This window comes from Frankliniella occidentalis, unplaced genomic scaffold (assembly GCF_000697945.3).
Source record: "Frankliniella occidentalis isolate FOCC.00 unplaced genomic scaffold, Focc_3.1 Scaffold303, whole genome shotgun sequence".
NCBI lineage: Eukaryota > Metazoa > Arthropoda > Insecta > Thysanoptera > Thripidae > Frankliniella > Frankliniella occidentalis.
Genome location: NW_026267428.1, coordinates 292,847 through 314,614, shown reverse-complemented (window position 1 = coordinate 314,614; position 21,768 = coordinate 292,847). Strand labels below are relative to the sequence as shown.

General features: G+C 48.0%; 4 protein-coding genes and 1 long non-coding RNA gene across 7 annotated transcripts in view; 3 read left to right on the top strand and 2 right to left on the bottom strand.

Annotated features, from left to right (window-relative positions):
• Nucleotides 1-1,293, bottom strand: part of LOC113208432 (E3 ubiquitin-protein ligase RING1) — a 12,693-nt gene extending 11,400 nt beyond the window's left edge. The window contains exon 1 of the mRNA XM_026425409.2: nucleotides 37-1,293. Coding sequence (XP_026281194.1) covers nucleotides 37-1,084 — 1,048 coding nt within the window. The 5' untranslated portion in view covers nucleotides 1,085-1,293. The remainder of the gene's footprint in view (nucleotides 1-36) is intronic.
• A 135-nt stretch (nucleotides 1,294-1,428) lies between these two features.
• Nucleotides 1,429-8,469, top strand: LOC113208431 (splicing factor U2AF 50 kDa subunit). 2 transcript variants are annotated; one of them, XM_026425408.2, is made up of 11 exons: nucleotides 1,429-1,594; nucleotides 1,977-2,106; nucleotides 2,188-2,297; nucleotides 2,406-2,533; nucleotides 2,632-2,748; nucleotides 2,827-2,965; nucleotides 3,071-3,153; nucleotides 7,067-7,189; nucleotides 7,277-7,435; nucleotides 7,558-7,722; nucleotides 7,812-8,469. In XM_026425408.2, exons 1-11 carry the CDS (start codon nucleotides 1,576-1,578, stop codon nucleotides 7,941-7,943), a joined length of 1,305 nt encoding a protein of 434 aa, XP_026281193.1. In that variant the 5' UTR covers nucleotides 1,429-1,575; the 3' UTR covers nucleotides 7,944-8,469. The 2 variants fall into 2 exon arrangements, with proteins under 2 accessions (XP_026281193.1, XP_026281192.1); XM_026425407.2 differs by having other exon boundaries at nucleotides 2,827-3,153.
• Nucleotides 8,470-8,552: 83 nt separating this feature from the next.
• On the bottom strand, nucleotides 8,553-10,910 carry LOC113208433 (26S proteasome regulatory subunit 8). Of its 2 annotated transcripts, none has more exons than XM_026425410.2 (8): nucleotides 10,776-10,910; nucleotides 10,199-10,343; nucleotides 9,885-10,108; nucleotides 9,616-9,808; nucleotides 9,398-9,530; nucleotides 9,172-9,325; nucleotides 8,879-9,088; nucleotides 8,553-8,798 (listed from the first exon to the last, which is right to left on the bottom strand). In XM_026425410.2, the coding sequence occupies exons 1-8, from the start codon at nucleotides 10,794-10,796 to the stop codon at nucleotides 8,658-8,660; spliced, it is 1,221 nt and encodes a 406-aa protein (XP_026281195.1). In that variant the 5' UTR covers nucleotides 10,797-10,910; the 3' UTR covers nucleotides 8,553-8,657. The 2 variants fall into 2 exon arrangements, with proteins under 2 accessions (XP_026281195.1, XP_052129774.1); XM_052273814.1 differs by having other exon boundaries at nucleotides 10,686-10,811.
• LOC113208434 (MRN complex-interacting protein) lies at nucleotides 10,883-12,514 on the top strand. Its single transcript, XM_026425411.2, has 5 exons — nucleotides 10,883-11,067; nucleotides 11,147-11,215; nucleotides 11,288-11,429; nucleotides 11,551-11,865; nucleotides 11,950-12,514. Exons 1-5 carry the CDS (start codon nucleotides 11,017-11,019, stop codon nucleotides 12,369-12,371), a joined length of 999 nt encoding a protein of 332 aa, XP_026281196.1. The 5' UTR covers nucleotides 10,883-11,016; the 3' UTR covers nucleotides 12,372-12,514.
• Nucleotides 12,515-12,545: 31 nt separating this feature from the next.
• Nucleotides 12,546-21,768, top strand: part of LOC113201726 (uncharacterized) — a 113,371-nt gene continuing 104,148 nt past the window's right edge. The window contains exon 1 of the long non-coding RNA XR_008011930.1: nucleotides 12,546-12,646. This is a non-coding gene — a long non-coding RNA (uncharacterized LOC113201726). The remainder of the gene's footprint in view (nucleotides 12,647-21,768) is intronic.

Below are 21,768 nucleotides of genomic sequence, written 5' to 3'. Positions count from 1 at the left end.
AATCTAAAGAACAATTTTTATTCCAAATTTCCATACCTGTGGCATTAGCTGTTGTTTTAAGAAATCTGATGGTATCCTCTTCTTTCATGAGTTTCATAACTGGACTATCAGACATTTCAACTGGATGAGGTTTGAAAACAAGTTCAACCTCACCAAATGTTTCAGCTCCTTCTCCTTCTGTTGCGGTGTCATGGCCACCTGACGCCTCCATACTTGAACTTGCAGAGTCATTTTCAGAGGTAATCGCTATCTTTGGGCGCTTAATAGGCTTCATGTGTCCTGAGGATGATGACTGGGAACCCCCTGGAGTTGGAGAAGGAGGATGAGGGCTTGGTGCCTGAACAGAACTCTGAGGTAGCAATGGGGTCTGCGGCTGTGGCTGTGGTTGTGACTGGCCTTGGGATTGGGACTGGGAATGGGCATGGGAATGTGACTGCGCCTGAGATTGGGACTGGGACTGGGGTTGTAATTGAATCTGCGAATGAGACTGTGCCTGCGACTGAGGAGTTTGAAATGGTGGTTGGGAATCGGACCCACTTTGAGCTGGCGTTGGAGTCGTAGGAGCACTTGGATTAGGAGTATTGACCGTTGCATCATTTTCACTAAGCAGCTTCTTGTTACTCCTCTGCTGACGGTGTTGAGACTGAAGTTTAATTCCTTCAGTGATGGAGTTAAGAAACGCTGCTTGACTGGAACTCTTCTGCAACTTTTCCAACACTCTTTCTTGATGAGCTTCGTATTCATCCCGACACGGATACAGTTTGGATATTAAAAGATCGAAGTTGGGATCAGGTCTCAAAGATCTCTTTGACACTAACTTTTTTCGACAAGTAGGACATTCCTTGTTTCCTGACCGGAGAGCAGTCACAATACAGTCTGAACAGAACCTGTGTAAACATTCCTTGGTTGTCATTGTCTTCTTTAACATGTCCAAACATATAGGACACATCAGTTCGCTGTGCAGGCTTCTGGGGGACACAGCGATCTCCGTATTGTCCGTAATTGCCTCTTGAGGAGTTCTGTGTAGCTCGTAAAGTGACAATTCCCATGTTTTGTTTAATCCAAGTTGTTCTGCCGACGCCATTTTGAGGTTGAGGAACCAAACTAACGGTACTCAGGGATAGCACCCTGTCATAAGGGAAACATCAAGACTGAACTGATGTAGAATGCTTTTCAGGACACACTTAGAAGTGAAACTACCCCACAGGATTCTCAAAAAATGAATTCTTCACCAATACATTTTCACTTTTTAACGTCAAACATCAACACCCTGCTGTCCGCTGCCAGCCACAAACAAAAAGTACGTTCGTGGGTACGCCAGAAGGAAGCGATACAGTGGGAAGGGGTGACCATTTTCTGCTTTTCCCGGCCTGTTTCCGGTCACATAGCTGCTACACATCCCACGTTTCCGTTAACACTCCTTGAAAGGTTCTTGCAGTCGCCATTTTTGCGTCAGACCTAAAGCATCATTACATTTATTAACCGATCTGTGTCTACTTGAGAGCATTACTATTGTTTTCGTTACTATATTTGTGTACTGTTAACTCCCTTCAGTAATTTAACTCATTTTCCGATATGGGAGAAGACAGCAAAGGTGAGTTTACGTACAGCTCGACCGGCATAGGCTCCGGTGAATGTGTCCCTGTTTTACTTCCTATGATATCACCAAACAACAAATGTTCGTTATTTCCTCGAAATCGACCACTGTCGATTTCTTCTCCATGTAGTTTTCTTTCTAAATTCGGCTCCGATTTTATTGCAAAATTCTATTACGTTGTAGTAACTTTTAATTTATTGTCATTTGGCAGTGATGTCATTTTGTTCATCGTTCCTTTTCAATTCCTTGAAACTTTTTGCTATTTAAATTTTGAGATTGGTTTAATTCCAAACAAACATGGTGGAAGCAGGGTATTTACATTTTCTACTTTCACTGAAGGCGCTTGAAATTATGTTCTAAAATAAGCTTAATTTTGCAGATCGTGATCGTGACAAGGAGAAAGATAGAGACAGGGAAAGGAGAAGACGCTCTCGCTCTCGTGAACACAAGAAAAGATCCCGCAGCAGAGAAAGAAGCAGAAATAGGAAACGTAGTCGATCTCCACCAGGGTAAGCTCTGACTCAAGGAATTACTGAAAGCCTTGCATGCACTCTTAAAGTCTCTCTTAATTTTGACTTTTGTCTGTACAGGTCACCTAAAAAAGATAAGAGGTCAAGAAGACGAAAGCCGTCTATGTATTGGGATGTTCCTCCTCCAGGATTTGAACACATTACGCCCATGCAGTACAAAGCCATGCAAGGTAATGCTAGTTTCATGATTATTGTATCATACCCAACAAGTTTTAGAATTTACGTGTTTCCTCTATGTAATTAAGTTCTCATTGAAAACTTGGGCTTTTAATTTGCAGCTGCTGGTCAGATTCCTGCCAATTTGGTAACAGAAACTCCTCAGGCAGCAGTTCCTGTTGTTGGGTCCACCATTACCAGACAAGCCCGACGCTTATATGTTGGTAATATACCTTTTGGTGTTACAGAGGTAAGAATGCATCCTTGAAATTCAAGGTCAACTTTTATTTCCTAATGAACTTTTGCCTAGGACCACCCACTAATCCTCACAATTGCCTTTGTCTGCAGGATGAGATGATGGAGTTTTTCAACCAGCAAATGCATCTTTCTGGTCTAGCTCAGGCTGCTGGTAATCCAGTTCTGGCATGTCAGATCAACTTGGATAAAAATTTTGCCTTCCTAGAGGTAAGGAAAATGAGAACTTTGTCTATAATATTTGTGTTTTAAATGATTGTTTAATATTTGTCCTGATTTTTTGCTCAGTTTCGGTCAATTGATGAAACTACCCAAGCCATGGCTTTCGATGGGATCAATTTCAAAGGACAGAGTTTGAAGATTCGACGACCTCACGATTATCAGCCAATGCCGGGCATGTCAGAGAACCCCTCTGTAACAGTACCAGGTATGAGTATGCCCACATTCAATTTTTGTCAGTGCATTTTTAACAGATGTTTAGACATATATTTTGGACCAACATGTAATATAAATAACTTATTCTTCTTTGCAGCTGGGGTGATTAGCACAGTGGTTCCTGACTCACCTCACAAGATTTTCATTGGAGGCCTACCAAACTACTTAAATGAAGATCAGGTAAGTAACATTCTGGTATGTTTGCTTCTAGTATAATCCTCAAGGAAACAGGCACAGTTGTTTTTGGGAAGCACCTAGACTGTGCATTTCATTTTGTACTGGTCCATGGCTTCAGTTTTGAGGTTCTTTTGTGCAGCTTCAGCCCCCTAAAATTTCCTAGGAATACAGAGCAGTGCCTCCATCTGTTCCACTGGGTATCCACAGACTTATTTAAATCCCCTCAAACCATGGAAGAAAGCAAGCATTGAGAGCTTGTGACACTTATTCTGCATGCAATAACTGCGATTCGCCCAACAGTTAATTTGCTTTCATTTGTCTTCTGTGACGGCTCACTTCTCAAATTTCTCGTGCACTTTTACACGTACCGAGTTTGTTCCTCTTCATTTTCCTTCTTGCTACTCTATGCCCATTTCAGGTTCATCTCACACTTCAGGCTTGTTCAATTATTACCCACATTCTAAAATGATATTCATTGAAGCACATTTTTTCAGCGTGGACTATCATTTATAGCGTTTTAAACTTTGCTTTACTCTGTTGGTTAGGAAACAGTGTTAACTTCTATTCAGACTGCTGTTTAATTTTTGAAAGAAGTCCACACATGCTCTTACAATCAAAATGATTTTATTCACAACTTTGTGATTTTTTAGGCTATTGCTGAGATGTTCGTTCAGTTTCTCAAACAGGGTAATGTGCCTCGCAGGTTTAGCATTTGCATCTTTTTTCAAGGGCGATTTGCATTTTGCAGCAGGAAGTTTTGGTCTAGGTTCATCTATGGAGAGTGCGCAGCCAATACTGTTTTCTTTTTCATTTTCAGCAACCATGTGTTTGGTATATGTTTACAAAGTCTGTTTTAACATTTAACTTGAGATTCTATGAATTAATTTTAATACCTAAATTATAACTAATTCCCCAGCTTTTTCCAGTGCTGTGGGTATTATTAGTCTCTTGTTACTGAGCTGTGTTAGTTTCAATTCTAATTTTCTGAATTCAATGCCTAAGTTATATGAAGTATTTTGACATCTTTAATCAGTATCATATTGGGTTAACTTCTACACCAAAATTTTAATCTAAAAATTCCTATCAGTTGATCTTTCTGTTGTCATTGTTCAGAAATTTTTTGTTACCTCAAGGAGAAGTTCAATTTTTCTTTAATACTATGGGAATCCTACATAGTTGTCACTTGCTAGCTGGACAGAGCCTTATGCATGATTTTTGTAGCATTTCCTCAACAGACCTTGTACTCATTAGCCAACACCAGTAGCTACCATTAGTATTTGTAAGAACAGTTTGAAGACGCAAAGAACCAAAACTTATTCGTGCCTCTGCTTTCTTCCCCCGTTCTGTCTTAGCTAAGGTATCGTGGGTAAGAAACGTCAAAAGACAGATTGAACACCTCCCGCCTAAGCTTTCTAAGGCTGGCCATCAAATGTATGTGTGGGTCGGCTGTGTCCGGCCAAATAAAAGGCAAGTTGCAATTTGTGTTTATAAAATTATAACAATTTTGCAGCCCATATTGTGGATATTGATGCATCAGATTGGTACGTAAAGGCTATTATGGAAGGCAACCTCTGGGACAGATTAATTCGACAAGGGGCACAGACGTATTCCTTCTGTCAAAACATTTGGGGCATCTTAAATTTGCTGCACACACTCTAGGACATTAATTTTAAGTTATATTTAGTTTGGCCAAAAACTGTGGTGCTCTTTAGAACTTGCATGGTTTTTCATTTATTACGAAAAGTACTTTACTTCATTTCAATATTTCAGAATTTTAGTTGTCTTTTTATGATTTACCTATTCTGTGATAATTCTTAATGATCTGAGGGCCAGCATGGGCCAGGTAGGTGCTAGTTAATGCAATCCCTCATGCTTAAGTAAATTTCTAACCAGCAATGAAAAATTTGACTTGTTTCAAAGAATAAGAAGCTTTACCTTTATTTCTTTGCATATTAATAGTAAAGGGTAAATTCTGTAAGGTCCTTTCACTAGAAGGTCCCCTAAATATTTTATAGTCTTTAACATATTTTTTCAGTTAATATTTAAAACTTATTAAATACCCCTAACCATTGATAATTATTAAGACCAGTTGATTGGGGTCCGAAACCATTTCTCATGTCAGTCCCTAGAACGCTTCGCGCGTCCCCACGCCTCGCCGGGAGTTTGAAGGTCAAGTTAAAGAAACTTTGCTGTGAGCCTGCTGCACCTTCGACCCTCAGTAGTACCTCGATAGATGGCGCGTGCGCGTTTGACGTAGGCTGCCGACACGGCGACTGGAGGATTGGGGAGAACGGAGCACGGCAGAAGCGAGCGCACTGTAACCACTGTGACGCCTGACTTAAGAGTGCGATTGGAGAGTTCACTTAGAAATTGTTGTCAGGACGTTTCCACCACCTTGTCACAGTATTTTGGTCAGTCTAAACAGTGCAGTCGCACTCCAGCGCCTACTGTTGAGGTTCTACTTTATTTCGTATTTAACTGGAGAATTATTATTTTCGGCACTTTCACTGTACTTTTTTTTAAAGAGTTTGTAAGTCAAGATAGTGAATATTGTCCGAGTGCCTATCGCACCTATTTTATATTTAATTGATAAATAAGTTTCTATGGCACTTCTGATGAGTTGCCATATTTTGCCGGTGGTAAGAAGCAATTTGATGATTAGATGAACTGCAAAAACCAGAAATAGATTTCAAAAGTACTTTTAGAAGCTTAACTTGTTCTAGGCGTGCTGCTCTTGTCAAGCTCCTATTCTTAGCATTAACCTGGTTGTGGAGAGTCTTAAGAATAGCCACCAAGAAACTTCACTCCAATCTACCTTCCTATGCTGAGGTATATAAGATTGTGTGGTGTGTCCCTATGCTTCAGCACAACACTACCAAAACTTAACGTAATTAAAAAAGTTAAGTAGCCTGATGGTTTGTTGTAGTACAATAGCTAATTTTTTTTATACATCATTCAGACTAGGTAAATCGGAGTAAATTTTTTTTGTGGCTAATTTTGAAACTCCTCCACCACATTGACACACAGATAGGGAACTTGTGACGAGCAACTCACTAGCATGTTGTATGTATGTCAACAAGTGGATGGACTGGACACTTTGTTTCCAGCATATGGATTTCATCTTACCATCAAAATGCTTCTTACCATTAACATGTGGCAACTCATCAGAAGAGACAGTGAGAGTGCCACAGATACTTTTCATACTTATTTTCAATTAAATATGAAGTACATGCAGCAGGCATTCAGGTTGTATTTACTTTATTAACTTTCAATTTCCTGCAGGAACAGCACTTGGGGATTGGTTTGAAGTATTGTTTGGGGCGCCAATGAGCTGGTTGTAATATTTTTTTATCATATCTAATTCTTGGTTTTATCATTTTTTAATATTAAATTCAACAAAATATTTCAAAATTATGAAATATTCAGGGCAGACCCTCTAGTGAGAGGACCTACCAGATGTTTCCCATTTTAAAGCACAACAGCACCTCTGAATTCTCCCCGGCTTTTCCTATATTATACTTACAAATTAAGCACACACTGCTTTGGTTTTTTGTTGTTGTTTCTTTTATCAAGAACTTTTCGTCTTTTGATGGAATTTAAATACTTCTTTGGGACATAATATCATTGATCCGTGTGCTGGCCTCAGATGAGCAACTGTCATTTAGTAAAATATAACTTTAATCCCAAAATTATTACAGTGCTCTTTGCAAAGAATCATTTTAATGTTTACTTCAGTCTAGTTTTGTAGGAATCTATGCTTCTGAGGCAAAGTCTTTCAAATTTAGTCCTAAAATCCTGCCACAAGACAAGGCTACTGATATCTTTCACTGTGTCCCATTCGCTATAGAATCTGTAAATCTATGCACATTGTGTTACAAACTAAATAAAACTTTTTTATTCATATTCCTTTTTATAGGTCAAGGAGCTTTTGATGTCATTTGGTCAACTACGAGCATTCAATTTGGTCAAGGACTCAGCTACTGGTCTCAGCAAGGGTTATGCCTTCTGTGAATACTTCGATGTCTCAATGACAGATCAGGTAATATTTGCTGGCTAGATTGTTCAATAGCGTAACACAATACAAATTAATACAAATTCTTGAAAATGTAAAATTTATATTTTTTAGGCAATTGCTGGTTTGCATGGAATGCAACTTGGCGACAAGAAACTTATTGTTCAGCGTGCAAGTGTTGGAGCCAAGAACGCCCAGATTGGTCAACAAGCACCAGTTCAAATCCAAGTACCTGGTCTTACTATGGTTGGTGCTGCTGGACCAGCTACAGAGGTCAGTTCCACCTCAGTCTTTAACTGTTATATTTTACATGACTGCATTAATGCAGATGTGTAGTAAAGTAATTTGTAATAATGTCTATCACTTTCCAACTAAAATTTAATTTAATTTGACAGGTGCTGTGTTTGCTTAACATGGTGACCCCTGATGAGCTTCGGGATGAAGAGGAATATGAAGATATTCTTGATGATATTAGGGAAGAGTGCAGCAAATATGGTGTTGTTCGTTCACTTGAGATTCCAAGGCCTATTGAAGGTGTAGACGTTCCTGGATGTGGCAAAGTAAGTTTTATCTATCTGATCGTTTTTTGCTTCAGCTTCGGTTAGAAATCCTATTTATTGCACATCTAAATAACTAACTCTTGTTTCAGGTTTTTGTTGAATTCAATGGAATTGGTGACTGCCAAAAGGCACAGCAAAGTCTTACAGGGCGCAAGTTCAACAACAGAGTTGTTGTCACATCCTACTTTGACCCAGATAAATACCATCGTCGAGAATTTTAATTCATGCAGGATGAACTGTATTCATATAATGTATTTTAGACTGTGAACGTCATAAAGGTTATTGAAGCACTGTCATAAGAAGTATTGTGCAGAAATCATTAGAATCCATGAATTTGATGGATGACTGTCCATAACAGTAATTGATTTCAGTTATTGTAGATTTGTGATAAGGAGAGAACCTTTTTGTCTTACCTTTTATATAAGTTCAAATGGATTTGTAAAATTGACATGATTTTGAATCAATCTGAGAAAATTTTATTTAGTGGCAGCATAGTACCTCTGCCAAGTTAACCCTTGTCTAACATGGTTCTGTTCTCAGATATCTAGTGAGTTTGTAGAATTTATATGGTCCTCACTTTTGTTTTAGATACCAATAGCACTTAATTTTTGTCCATCAGTGTGTGTGTGATTTACCCTGTGTCCTTTTTAGCATGATAAAGCTCATGATATAAAATGGAACATCTACATTAGAACACTTAATATTGCAGGTGCAGAAAATAAAATTGAATCTTCCAACATACAATGATATGATTGTGTCAATTAATAGAATCATTTTTTTCCTGTGGGCTTTATTTATATAAAAGGTTGCACACTAATCATGCACTTAAATAGAGTGAGAGGTAAGTATTTATACAATGAACTGTTACAACAGGTTGAAAATTTCTGTACAATATTTTGCTGGGACTTTGATAGCTGAGACATTGTAAATAATATTTACTTCCACAATTTTTTGATGGACATATTCTTCTCCGAATCTTTCTGCATAACTTTGGCTACGGCCATTTCAAAATCTTCTTGAGTAACATGAACTCTCCTTTCTCTCAAAGCGTACATTCCCGCTTCAGTACACACACCCTAAAATAAGCCAAGTTAGAAACAGTTTAAGATTATGGGATTTTAAGGCAATTTTTTCCTCAAGATATAGCTACACTCACCTTTACTTCAGCACCAGATGCTCCAGGCATAAGTTCAGCAATCTTACGGAGATTGATGCCTCTTGTGAGGTTCATTTTTCTTGAGTGAATGCGCAAGATGTCAAGACGTGCCTCCTCATTTGGTGGAGGGAACTCAATTTTGCGGTCAATACGCCCAGGTCGCAACAGAGCTTGGTCAAGGATGTCAATTCGATTAGTGGCCATAATAACCTACAATGGTAAACATTTCAAAGAAATTTATAATAAACATATCATTTGCATGCAATGCTAATTAAATCAAGCACAGTGCAAACCTTAATATTTTTGGTAGCCTCAAAACCATCCAACTGGTTTAAAAGTTCAAGCATAGTACGCTGGACTTCTGAGTCTCCACCACTTCCTGACTCAATACGAGATGAACCAATGGAGTCAATTTCATCCATAAAAATAATGGAAGGTGCATGTTCCCTGTTAAGACAGAATCACTCGTAACTCAAAGATTGGAAATTAATGCCAGGCTAATATCAATAAAAGACTAACCTTGCCATTACGAAGAGTTCTCTGACCATTCTAGAACCCTCACCAATAAATTTTTGTACCAGCTCAGAGCCGGACACACGAATAAAGGTACATTCAGTGTGGTGGGCAACTGCACGTGCCAACAGCGTTTTGCCTGAAATTATAAGATTGATGAGCTAAAAATATCATTTGATGGAAAGACTTGTGATTTGCCAAAATGTCATTGTAAGTAACAATACCTGTGCCAGGAGGACCGTACAGAAGAACTCCTTTTGGTTGGGCAATACCAAGGGCATCAAAGAGTTCAGGGTGCTTGACAGGCAATTCAATTACTTCTTTAATCTCTTTGATCTGCTTGTCCAGACCACCAACCATCTCATAAGTGGAGTCCGGAACTTTCTCTACCATCATCAAAGACACAAGAGGATCCACCTGGATAATGATACATGGAGTAAATTAGTTCTACTAATAATCGGAAAAAAATTAATTGCATCCGTGGATGACTTACCTTATTAGGAAGTATTTTGTGGAGAGTATAACTTTCATTTCGCAGGGCAACTCGTGAGTTAGGAGTTACATCATTGATGTCTATGTTCTTGTCCAAATCAACTACAAATTTTCCCTCAGGGTGGACCTTGACCAAAACTTTCTTTTTGTCCATAGGTTTTACAACTTCACCGACATATGAGCCCTGCTCTTGAAGCAGTTGAAGTTCTTCACGGAGCATGCGCACTAGAAGTAACATTTTGATATCAAATTGCAAAAAACAACAACAAGGTTAACGGCCAAGAACAATAAAAAAAAAACTGAATTAACAGCTACCTTTGGCATTAAGTTCATTTCGCTGCGCTTGAAGACGACGCAGATTTTGGCTCTTGTCAGCTACAATAAGCTGCAGCTCCTCTATTTTCGTAACGTAATAAGGACGAAACCCCTCCCCCCGAGAGGGCCGATCATCAACCTCCATCTGTCGAAGAAATAACAAACATATTGTAAGAGAAAAATAAAGCAAAAGTCCTCATAGCTCTTTATTCTTTACTAAAGCAGCAATGAAATGCTGAATGACAAGCTATAAACACAATGGATCGGCTGTTGTCACGGTACAGTGATGGGCATGTAAAAAATGGGCAGATGTCAATAAAAAAACGGGGACAAAACAAGCAAAAACAGTGATAGGGGTAAAGATTCCGCGATTTGAACACAAGTTACGGATTTTGACACAAAAGAGGGGGCACCGGAGTATGATGAGGTTAGGAACTACTAAGATTGTCGGTGACACTCTACTAGAAGTAAATCCGTTATAACGTACTCGAAGATTAAGGAAGGTACAACTATTTAACTCCTTCATCTCAATAATTTCAAAATAGGAGAAGTAACACAAATAACAGAGATATATTACCTCAAAATTAGAGAGTGTCATGACGATGCCTGTTGTCAGTTCTCCTGCCAGTCAGACTGTCACTGCCGTCCACAAATTTCTTTAAAGTGCCTGGCTGCGATAGCGATTGTGGCGCTCGCGGCGCGGCAGCCTCCAACCCTTCAACTGCCGGAAAGTTCAAATTTAACGTCTATTGAATGTTGCTGATTGTTCAGCAGTTGTCATTTTATTCAGTGTAAGAAATTCTATTGGAAGAATAAGTATGCCTCAAGAACTGCATGTGTTGAGATGTTACTCATGCCAGACGTTTCAGGTAAGTTTCAAATGCTGGAGTGAGTTTTGTAACCTCTACTACCTCGTCCTCTGTTAATCCTATATATTTTCGTCCTCAGGTTCAAATAGTTAAGAAAGTTCCGAAATGGCAGTGTAAAGTTTGTAACGAGAAGCAATCTGTTCTAAAGGTCAGTGGTCATTCATCAAATTTTATTGTCATCTGCGCTTTTATACTTGGTTTATCACTTTCTTTATCACAGGTGTATGCCAAAGGAAGTGGCAAAGATTGTCGTCAATATGTTCAGGACTTGAACATGCAACAGGGACTTCTGGCTGCAGAGCATAGCTCTGAAAACACCAATGATCCTCAAGATGGTGGAACTTATCCAGAAGAATATCAAGGTTAGATGCATAGTTGTTAGGGCTCATATGAATGGGCTATGAATGGTTGTTATGTTCCTGTTAATTGTGTATGTCTATGACAAAACTTTGAGACACCCTAAACCTTTACTTCGTTGAACAGAATTTCCCAGGAACAATGACCAGCCTAGCAAATGGTCTGACTACCTGGAAGATAAAAATAACGAGTGTCAGCCTTCTTTCAATGATGACGTTATTGAAAATGATAATTCAGGGCACCATGAAATGTCCTCTTCCTTGAGAGAGTCAACACTTAATCCCAGAGTTAGCAAATGGAAAAATTATCTTGAAGATGAAAATGAAGAAGGAGAAGAAGAAGAAGGTGTTTATGATTCTGACCTCAAACAATATAATCTTGATCTTGGACAGTTCAACCACCCTTCTAGGAGTAAGAAGAGAAAAATTAATCAGTGTGAAGGTAATAATTTAAATAAATAAGAATCTGCCATGCAAACCCGGTGATTCCATGCATCTTTACTGGTGATATTGAATTTATTTTTAGGTTTTACTCAACCTGTTGAAGATTTCCAGCCGACTTCTGCCCTTCTAAATTCTGCACTTCCTGTAAATGATTCTAAAAAGTCAGCAGTCAGAAAATCGTTTGATGTTGAGGAGAATTCCCAGGCAGTAACATTGTTACAGTCCTCTAAAAGTAGGACTTCTAAATGGTCTCAGTTCATTGATAGTGATCAAATGACCAGTAGTCCCCTTATCAACTGCCGTGATACACAACCATTTCCTAATGGAGGAGAAAAAGTAAGTACATCCCTTAAACAAGCTGCAGCTTTGAGTCAAAAGACCAATGAAACCACCAGCATGGCACCTCACCAAATTACAATGCAAAACAAATCAACTTCTGTATCCAAAAGACCCTTCTGTACTTTATCGGATGATGATAATTTAGATGCTCTTCTTGACTTTTAACTCGTTTGCACTTTTAGTCATTCCCAATATTTTTTTTGAAAAAAATCTCTTGTTTATTTATTTATTTTCATCAATTGTATTTCCTATGTATTTGTGAGAATATTAATATTTTTATTTGGCAATAAATGTCTAATTTAAAAATATCTGCCTTATGGACCTTCTCTTGTATGTGTCAGAGGAGGGAGAGTTGGGGAGAGTCTACTACTACTGCTGCTGCTGATCTTTGTTGAGCCCACTTCGCGACTGGTTCGAGACCAACAACCACTGCCCGACAGGTAGGCAACCCATCGTGCTTATCCTTGTTGGGGGGAGCGAGGGGAGAGCAGGCAGGACCGTGTCCGCCTGGATGGTAGGCAACTTATTCGGCAGGTGTTCAGCAGCCCAGTCGGTGGGTCGGTTGTGCGGCGCCGAAATCGTGTTAGGGTCCGTGAAAGGTTGCGCGTGGACAAGAAAACATCTAGAAGAAGGAGGCGTTCGCTGTCTGTCCGCTCAAGCGACAATTTGGCACGCTACAAAGAAGCCGCCGTCCGGCCGAGGGACGAAGGCATAAAACTCGGGTGGAGGTCGGCCCGCCTTTAGGCCCGCCCTCACGCCGCTCCCCCATATTGCTAATTATTTCACACGTCGGCTACACTGAAAAAAATGTAAGGCGAGAGGCGAAAGTGCAACCGAACCGAGCCAGTATGTGCCGTGGCCGTGTGAGCGGGCGAGGGGTGAGTGACCCCTGACCGATGTATGAAACTCCTTGGACTCGGTACGGAAGCGATGTGTATATCAAGAGCGCCGATTGTGTGATGAAACGGATTGCGAAAGTCGGTCGGATTAGCGTAAAGGATCTGCCGGCCTCCGCATGGCTTGAGGCGGCGGTCGGCGTCGGCGAGGGTTACAAAGAGTGATGACATTCGACACCCTTGTGAGCTGCAGGCCGGCCGCCCCCAGCCCATCCGTGTACCGGGTCCAGTCTGCGGAGCCTGCCCTGTCCTGTCCTGCGCCATCTCCTGGAAACGCCTGGAGCCTGTCGGAGGCGAAGGGAGGGGTGGGCTCTGGTGAGCAGCGCCCGCGGCCCCCTCACGCCCAATAAATTAAATGCGCCGAACAAATAAACGGTCCATGGCGCAGCAGCGGGTCGGTATGGAATAATAATGAAAATAATGTATTTCGTATCCCATCAACTCCGGGGTCGGGTTTAACTCAGCGTTAACTCGGCCGCTCATAAACGTCACACCTCCGGGCGCCTCTCCAAACAGATGCACTGGCCGGTGTCGCCCGGGGCCGTGGTGTGGCGCTGTGCTTGGGCCCGGCCGCCAGGCCAGCTAACTAAATAATGCATACCAAATGAGATTCCCTCTGCTCCGCAGCCGCCGCGGCTAAAAGTGTGCTGCTCCAGCCATTACAGCCGTCAAAACCAACACGTTTCCCTGTGTAGACTTGCTCATTTTGTTATTTTTACTCGGACCCCTTCCACTCAACCATACTGTTTTGTGCAACAAGTGAGCTTTTAGCCGCGGTAGTTTTGAACCAGGTGTCGAGGCACCTGTCTCTTGGAGCGTTGCTTTGCCCCGCGGAGGCCACGAGGCCCTTGCTGGTGTTCCTCCCAGGTGCCGACGTGTCGACAGCAAGGCGATGGGCCCCGTGTGCGTCGTGGGGCGCACGCCGTACGGGCGCCCAGGGGCCCGCCAGACAAAAGCGGCCGGCGCTCCCCCCCCGCATCGGGGCACGCATCGGTAAACGATAATGAAATTCAGCATAAATCTGTCAAACTGAATTTCCCGAACGTCGTTTTCACTAACTTTGTTATTCTAATAAGACGGGAGCGAAAATAAAGCGCCTGGTTGAGACGGTGGGCTTTTGTGTGCGCACGGCGGCGGTGGTCGTGGGCAGGGCGGCGCAGGACGGCGCAGAGGGGCCCCCCGGGCGAGGATGTTGCAAAGGGTTACGTGTCGTGGCGTCATACCCGCCCTGGCCGCTCCCGTTCCATTCAAAGAATGGCGAGGCGCGCGGTGGTATTAGGCTGCTGCTGTTGTCCAAGATGCGCATCAGCAGCGGCGGATAATCCCTCTGCTCCGCTGAATCTGTGTGTTGTCGCCCTGCGCGCCTCCCTCCCGAGCTCCTCTCCGCTGGGGCGGCACGCGCAGCCGCGCAGCACGCTCCTCCCACGCGCACCGCGACGCGCGGCGCACTGCCCGCGGGGTGGCTGCGGCGTCGCGGCGGCGGTGGCGCTCCCGGGGCACAACAGCCCGGCTAATCATTGTGTGTGTGGTGGAGCCAGAGCGCGCTGCACCGACCGAACTATACTGGAGCTTGGCTAGACCCCTTCCTGGGCAGGTGATAGAGGGGGTGGTAGGAGGTAGTGGAGGTAGGTGGCTGACTTACGCCGCCGCGGTCTTTTCGTGGTCATACTGTACCGCCATGCACGCGTGCGTGCGGGTTGCCTACTCGCAGGGAGCCGTAAGGAGCCGTCGGCAGCGAGGGTAGGCCATCCCGCTCGCACACGTGCATGCGGTAGTTCAACTTCAACTTCAATGAGGGTTAGGACGTCAGTTCACATGAACTTGAATCACCAGTAACTTCGGTGGGACGTCAGTCCGCGAACCCTACACTGTAACTACGAAAAGTGCGCGGCGCGAGTCAGCCACGTGGTATACATTTATCTCGCGTGGCTCGCCCTTTGCAGGGCTCTTTGCTCTAGTGTGCGGACGACGACGGAGCGCCTCGTCGTCGTCACGGAGGAGAGGCCCTCTCCGTGCTCATCTCCATACGCACCGACCGCGGCCGGCGGGCAGCAGAGACGCTGCGCTGTCGCCCCCTTTTGCCCCCTGGCAACCATACTCCGAGAGAGGGGAATATTTACCGGACCCGTTTGATGCCTCCACGCCACAATAAGGCGAGCCGGATATCGGCCCTTTACCTCTGCTGCTGCTGCTGCTGCGGCCATTGTGTAAGGCGCGGGCGGGCTGAAAGGGGTTCCAGTGGCTCCGGGTAGGAAAACAGACCCAGTTGTCACCACCACGTCCATTGTGTAAGGCGCGGGCGGGCTGAAAGGGGTTCCAGTGGCTCCGGGTAGGAAAACAGACCCAGTTGTCACCACCACGTCCGCTTGCGTGTATTGCCCGTTCGTCGTGGCCCCTTGCTCACTTTTGTGGAGAGGCGGGCCTCCCTTCGTGCTCACTTTTCCGCGGATAATACTACATACAATTGTGCCGTCATTTGCGGTATCTGATGGGCTTTTGCTTCTAGGGGACGAAGTGTTAGTTGGGCGGCGATGTAGGCTGCCTACTCTTGAGGCGTTTCTATCGCGCCCTCTCCTTTGGCGTCGTGCTTATGCCAGTCCAGGACATCTGTTTGTGCACAACACCGTTTCCTTTGGGGCTCACCGGACCGTTTTTAGACAAGCCGACTGTTTGTGCATCCTGGAATGCGGAAACCTCATCTGCCGCTCCGCCCGACACACGGCAGGGCGCGCCACTCATATGTTTTTTAGGGGCAAAAACGGAGACAATAGCTCCCCCCCATCGTCCTAACGGGCCTCGACCTGCGATCTGCCCTTGCCTGATGCCCTTGCCCTTGAGGTGTGTGAACCCGGAAGGGAATCTGAGCCCGACAGAGGGGGCAGGGCCCTCCCGACCCACACAGCTCGGAATCCTACACAATACACCGGGGGCTGCGAGCGTCAGCCGGTGGCAGCCGAGTGCGTTTGTGTGTGTGCGTGTGTGTGAGCTCAGCCGGGGCTGCTGGTCAGGTGCAAAACATAACGGTCTGACCCAATGCACGAATTTCACACAAAAATAGACGTAACGGGACGTCGACGGCTGGGATTGCAGGGCGGGGGCGGAGCGGTGCGGTCGGCACTGGGGCGAGCAGCAGGGTGCGCCCATTCGATTCGCATGTGTGGGTGTGTGGTCCTCCGGGTCCTCCTGAAATGAGTGTGATTGCCACCCAGTCAGGAGTAAAAGTCCTGGATGATGCCTGATCCGAGACTGAAGTAATGTGGAGATGGGAGAAAAAGTTGCCGGTGCCGTATGGATCAATGTGAAGCACCTTGCGCACACATGACACTCATACGACACCCCATGTTTGAAAGTGCATCTTAATTTCTCTCTCACTTCGATCCACGCGACAATCGAAAGTGGTGACCGTGGGTACATGCAGTGGCGTGGGGTAAAGGGGGAAAAGAGGGGGGGGGAGCAATCCTGCCCATATGCCTCCCACGCGACGCGCCCGCTGCCTCTGTTGGGGGGGGGGGGAGTACCGCTGCTGGTGAACCCCTCCTCCACCGCACCCCAGAAAAACATAACAAGTGGGGGTGCAGCGGGAGGATGCACCTTGCGGCTGCCTGGAGGGGCCTGTGCACCGGGTGAGCCTCGATGAGTAGTGGGAGGACCCTCTCCTCGCCGGGGCCCTGGGGTCCCCCGCTCCGGGAGGTAGGGCAGCGGTTTAGTTTGTTCACACGATGAGGACGGACTGCATGGGGTTGTATAATGCATGGGGCCGGGTCTGGACCGCAACATCTGTTCACGATGTGATGCAGATGCAGACATGCAGACCGGGACGACCGGCACCGGGCGGACCGTGATCGTCTTGCTCTTCTCTCGCACGGTCGACGTACGGCGGCGTTCACCGACCTCGGCCGAGGCCTGGACCTTACACTCCTCAGGTGTGCATGCGTCCCCGGGGACCGGACCATATACCAGAGGGCATCGCCCCCCCCCCCTTCCCCCCACCCTCAATGCCAAGAGAGACACCTGATAATTGATGCCACCACAACTCAGGTGTGCATGCGTCCCCGGGGACCGGACCATATACCAGAGGGCATCGCCCCCCCCCTTCCCCCCACCCTCAATGCCAAGAGAGACACCTGATAATTGATGCCACCACAACAAACCCTTGCTGTGCTGCATGTGCACACGCTCTGCACTTTGGCTGCACACTGGCTCTGCTTTCTCACGCCGATGTGGCAAAGGACCATATACAATAAAAAGCGAGCGTGTGTGTGAGAGTGTGTGTGTCCCTCCCATCTTATCCCATCCGCCCACGACGACGAAGAAGACGACCCAACAACTCCGGTAGCAGATGGGCCGGTCGGGTCCACCGCGGCCGTAGCGGTACACGCCCTACGCCCCCCTCCCCCTCCTTCCCCCTTTTCTCTCCGACGGACCGAACGGCCGCCTATTCAGCGACGCCCTGACAGATGACGGCGGCGGCGGCGGCGCCCCCGCAGCAGCCCCTCCGGCCGCACAAATTTTCTGAATTTCCAGAGAAAGGGTGAGCAAAGGGGCGGTACATAAAAAGAGGTAAATAAAAGGAAGAAAAGAAGCTCGCGGCATTAAAAAGCGGTTAGGTGTCCCCGCTGTGCGTGACATGGGCGGGGGGACGCGGTAGGGACGCACACCACACAAACATTCCTGCCCCTTGCTTTGAATCACCCTCCCCTTTCCCCCTTTTTATTGCGATTAAGAAAGTTCGGTGGTCGTGGAGGATCACACCCTGCACCGCTCGCTGAGTTTTCTTGAAATCGGTGGTGTTTCGCAGGTTGACGGCCACCTCCGCCTCTCTTTTTCACCCTCTCTCTCCCCTCGACACCGCGGCCGCGGCGAGGCACGCGTCCGCGCCAGGATGGCCTTGGTGCGCGCGGGCGGGCGGCGGCCCGCCGTCGTCAGGCGTTCCCCTCTGGTCGTGCACCTGCAGCGCGGGTGATGCAATACGGTCTCCGCTCCCTCCTCCCCCGAGAAGGGCCCCACGACGAGCAGGAGGAGGAGGACGCCCCATTGCGCAACCACCACCACCATCGGCTCCTCCACGCGGTGCGGCGCACCTCCGCCCTAACGGTGCACCTTCCTCGCCGAGCTTCTCCTCGCGTGGGATAACGGGGAGGTTGCACTTCACCCACACGCCCGCCACCTGGCGGACCGGGACAGCCACCCCGTACCGCCCCCTCCCTCAACGGTACACCACTCTCACTTTTTCTCCCACGCGCTGCTGCCTCGCGCACCCTCTTCCGGGTTGTCCTCCTAGCGGAGGGAGGTGCTTGAGGCAGGGCGTGGCGGAGTGGGAGGGGATCGTCCGTCCTCCTCTATTATCGTCATCTCCGCCCCGCAATCTTTTCTCGCTCAACCCGTTAAAGCCTTGCGGACGTGGCTGGTTGGTTGTTGTGTGTGTTTTTTTTTTTTCGGACACAAACACATAATTCGCTCGCAGGGATCGTCTCCCCGTTCCGACCCGAACCCTTCTCAAAGCAAGCAGAGAGGCCCTTCTTCGCGATGTCATGAAGGAGCCGAAAATCTGGAGCGGAGCCAAGCCGTGGGCTTGGGCTGTTCCTTTCTTATTGTTTTTATTCTCTTTTCCCTTCCGCACAGCAGCAGCAGCAGCAGCGCTGGGATTGGGCTTAAATACGCACCGCTCACGCACCTTTTCCCCGATATGATCTGGTCCCCGTCATTGAATCCCAAATGGTCAGCTGTACTCCCTCTGGGGGGGCCATTCCTCATTGCCAGTCCAAGCAGCGGCGCGCAGCACGGCAAAACAAACACAAGACGACGACGCCATGCGACCATGCGACCGCGAAGGGGACAATTTTGCTGAGTGATGGTTTGTGTGTGTGTCTGTTGTTGCGGCGTGCGTCGTGCCCGTCCCGCCGGGCCCGTCCCGCGCGTGCTGCGACCGTATTGCTTATTCATACGATCTGATTTATTTCTCCGTGAGCACTGCTGCACCTCACCTCGCCTCGCCTCATACCCCACCCTCCGCGCTTCGAATATGGACAGTTGTGAAATGTGAAGTTCCGAGTGCGTGGCGGCGGGTGGCGGCTGACGTTGCGCTGCTGCGCGGAGCAGCGCAAAGCATACATATCGAAACCGAAAAGTACGAAGAAGTAGCCGGAGGGAAAAGGAAATCGGGGTTCAGAAAAAGCTGCTGCTGCTCTGCTGCAGAGAAAAGAAGAAAGAGATAGAGACAATGAGGTAGGGATATGGTCTTCATGAATTGAATGGGCTTTGCGGGGAGAGAAGGGGAGGGGGGAGGTAGTGACAGAGAACGCGAGGGCGCAAGAGACCGCCGGGGAAGGCAGCAGCGTGAGCGAGCGAGCGAGCAGCACCACCACGCGCCGAGCCACACCGCGCGCGCGCGCGCACCTGGCCGCGAGTCCAAAGCAAAGCACGACGCTCTTTGAATGATGGCGCTCAATGAAATGGGTTTAGCGCGCGGGGCGCGGCGTCGCGTGGCGCGTTTGATAGCCCCGGCCTACGGCTGCCTACGGCGGCGGTGGCGGCTGCATCCAGCTGCTTCTAAGCCAACTACTTCCTCGTGCCCTGTGTACTCCGCGAGCCGTGCTGCTCCCCGCCGTAGAGACCTGCGGGGCCGTAAAGCACGCACGTTATGCACGCGGGATGGACAATGCGCCATTACCGGCGCTGCCAACCTCACGGCGCTGCAGCTGCAGCGGCAGCTATAGCGGCAGGGCAGCCAACCGGCGGCACGGCACGGCACGGCCCGATGTAACGTCATTTCAAAAAGAAAATTAAGCGCGCGAGAGACAACAAACAAACACAAAGTGTAAATCATTTTTCGTTGAAAAAGTAAGCTGCTCGAAAACGTTGCTTTGTTGTTGGCATACCGGCTCGCTTCATCGGTACGACGGTTACATCCATACTCGCGCTTTTGGAGACTTGCTCAAACCCTTTCCATCCGCTTCCCAACGCACGCAAGCACGGCACGCACGCACGTGTGCGGCTGCGGTTGTAAATTTTCGGCGGGCGTGCGGGCGTCGCTGGGCTGTAAAATAGATGATAAACCGCGGGCCAGCGGCGGCGGGCTGTTGCTGTTGTTGGCGGCCTCTTTTGCGCAGCCGCTCTGGTCCAGCCAGGGCCGCCGCCGGGCCCCTCCAGCCCCCAGCCTCTGCTATTTCATTTCACGCCCAAGTGCCGAGCCAAAACACTCTGTGCGTTTGGCTCGCGCGTGCGGGGGCCTCGACGGACCAAATGGCGTCCAGCACACGGCCCGGTCCAGTCGTGTGCGTTGTAACAACGGTGACGGCGCGCGGGCAAATGTTTGGGTTTGGCCGCGGGACCGCGACACGACCGCGGAGGGGCGGCGGGGCGGCGGCGGCGGCGCGGGCGTCGTCGTATACAGCCGTAGGGCCTTTTGAGGACGTGATGGAGGCCGTCGTCGTCGCTGAGAGACCCCTAAAAAGTTGCCCCACCAGACGGTGACGACGACTGACGTGACGACCGCCGCGCCGCAGCCGCCTGGAAAAATAATAAGGAAGAGGTCGTCGCCGGCAAGGGAAATATTATCGCTTTCTGGGTTGCTCGGCGTTGTTTAACGGCTTTATTTAAAAGCCCTCTGGGGCGGTGTTAGGTTGGTTTTTAGGATGCGAGCCGAGCAAGCGTCGTGCCTTACTCCATTTTAGTGCCGGCCGGGTGGTACGACGGCGCGGCAGCGGCAGCGGCGTCCTCCTGGGGAGCGAGCGGTGTCCTGTCGGTGTCCGTGAGGTCACCAGGGGCTTCGAGCAGGGTCACCCTAGGTCCAGCCGCGGGGGGTCCGTTTGTCACACGTACGACGCGCGCGTTGGCCGCTGTCCGGCCCCGGGCGCGGCTCGCCGCGGCGGCGGCGTCCCGCTTCGTCGGTCGAGACTGACGGATGGTCGCGGGCCTCCGCTGCGCGGGCGGGGCGCAGGCAGGCGGCTGTTGTCCGTCCGCGAGGAATGTGTCGTTGATAAATTCCACCCCGATCACACCGCGGCTCGACCGACTTGACGGACGGATGGTGCGAGCGCGCGCGCGCACACACACACGCAGCAGCGTCCTGCACTGTTGTTGCACCTCATACCCCTTTGTGTATAGACCGGCCCGTCTCGCGACTGTGACGGACGGTGAAGCAGGGCCGTCGTCTTGGTCGGGTCCCTGGTTGGTGCAGTTGCATCTCATACCCAGCAGCAGCCCCTCCTTAATCACACGACTATTATGATAATGCCCAGGGAGGAGAGAGAAGAGAATGGACCCGCGAGAAACGCACGCCGCATTCCGAGAAAAATGAAATTGAATCGATGGAATCCGGAGAAGTGGTGGTGTGGCTGAGAAGTTTTGGTCCAGACGGGGGAGACGCACACGGGCCCAAAAGAGAGGTGGGACCTCGAGAAAAGGGCCCGGGCCCGGTCACTCGCGTTACCCTCAATTACCAAAATACACGCATTTTTCACGGCAGGGCGTGAGCGGCTGTAGCGAGAGAGACAGACGGGGGGAGAGAGAGAGAGAGGGAGGGAGAGAGAGAGAGAGGGAGGCACATGACGTGCACTGGCGCGTGATGAGTGTGGGAGCGGCGCGGCTGATCAGCGCGTGGGCCATTAGGCGTCTGCACCGCGAGGTACCCGGGGGGAGGGGGGGGGGCGTCTCCGCACACGCGA